At 31.1% G+C, this 1,284-nt stretch overlaps 1 protein-coding gene across 1 annotated transcript in view; it reads right to left on the bottom strand.

Moving 5' to 3' along the window:
• SHPRH (SNF2 histone linker PHD RING helicase, E3 ubiquitin protein ligase) overlaps positions 1–1,284 on the bottom strand; it is a 175,929-nt gene that overhangs the window by 62,782 nt on the left and 111,863 nt on the right. Inside the window, exon 21 of the mRNA XM_012655519.1 lies at positions 591–662. Within this exon, the coding sequence (XP_012510973.1) occupies positions 591–662 (72 nt within the window). The remainder of the gene's footprint in view (positions 1–590; positions 663–1,284) is intronic.

Below are 1,284 nucleotides of genomic sequence, written 5' to 3'. Positions count from 1 at the left end.
GCCCGGCCAAAAATACGCATCTCTTAAAGGAGCATATGATGCCATTATGTTCACAGGTATTTATACATTAATATTCACAAAGAAACATACTTAATGTAACAGTCTTCTAAAAATTACATCTAAATTCCCCTAGGAGAGATGTTATTAAATATTTGTACTCTAAAGCCTAGTATTATGAGGTATTAATACAGCTATGTTACTATACCTGTGTTTTTCTTAAGTAAATCTATGTGAGTTGTACTACATTTCTGTACAATTACTGAATAACTATGTTAATCCAACAAAATCGAATCACTTGGACACAATCTGTGACTAGAACATGTTCAAATCTATGCATCTTTAATGAAAAAGATGAGCTCATTTTAGAAATATTTTTTCACTTATCATTTAGGAAATATTGCTCAAACATATGTAACCCTAAGCTTCTCACCTAACCTCTGGCGCTACCTTTAAGATGAAAGTAATACTTACCTTTCATATAAACAGTTTGTGAGAAAAAGAGAAAGAAAGAAATAAACATACTGTGTGTAGGAACCTTTGAAAACTGTAAGGTATTTTATAAGTGCATGTAACGTTTATTATAATTTCACCTGTTTTCCCAGTTGTCGAGCACAGATTGGGCAAGGTTCTGGATTAATACCTCCCGACGTTTTGTCCTGAGACTACCCAAAAAAGAAGAATTCAAAAACATATTAGTTACATTTTTACATTTAAAACCTGATACATGTTTTGTAACACATTTATAGAAGTAAATGTTGGCAATCACAATTTAAATAATCTAATAACTGAGATGACCTAATAATTTATATATTACCTAATATTACTATTTTTGGGACTTACAAAAAATATTTATTCGAGGAGCAAAAAATGAAAACAATTTTTATTATACAGGTTGAATATGCCTAATCCAAAAATATGAAATCTGAAATGCCCTAAAATCTAAAAATTATTGAACGCTGACATGATGCTCAAAGGAAATGCTCACTGGAGCACTTCGGATTTCTATTTTCAGATTAGAATGATCAATCAGTATAATGCAAATGTTCCAAAATTGGAAAGAAATTCACACTCTGAAACACTTCGAGATCCAAGTATTTCAGATAAGGGAGACTCAACCTATAACTTAAATGATCATATTGGTGTATTTGTGATTATAATAAAAGGCAAAACTTAAAGCAGATAAATTTTCAAAATTTTATTTTCAGGCTGTATTTTATTAAAAATATGGATTATGGCCAGGTGTGGTGGCTCACACCTGTAATCCTAGCACTTTGGGAGGCCGAG

This window comes from Propithecus coquereli, unplaced genomic scaffold, assembly GCF_000956105.1.
Source record: "Propithecus coquereli isolate 6110/MARCELLA unplaced genomic scaffold, Pcoq_1.0 Scaffold48, whole genome shotgun sequence".
Lineage (NCBI taxonomy): Eukaryota > Metazoa > Chordata > Mammalia > Primates > Indriidae > Propithecus > Propithecus coquereli.
This window is presented reverse-complemented; position numbering and strand designations above follow the sequence as displayed.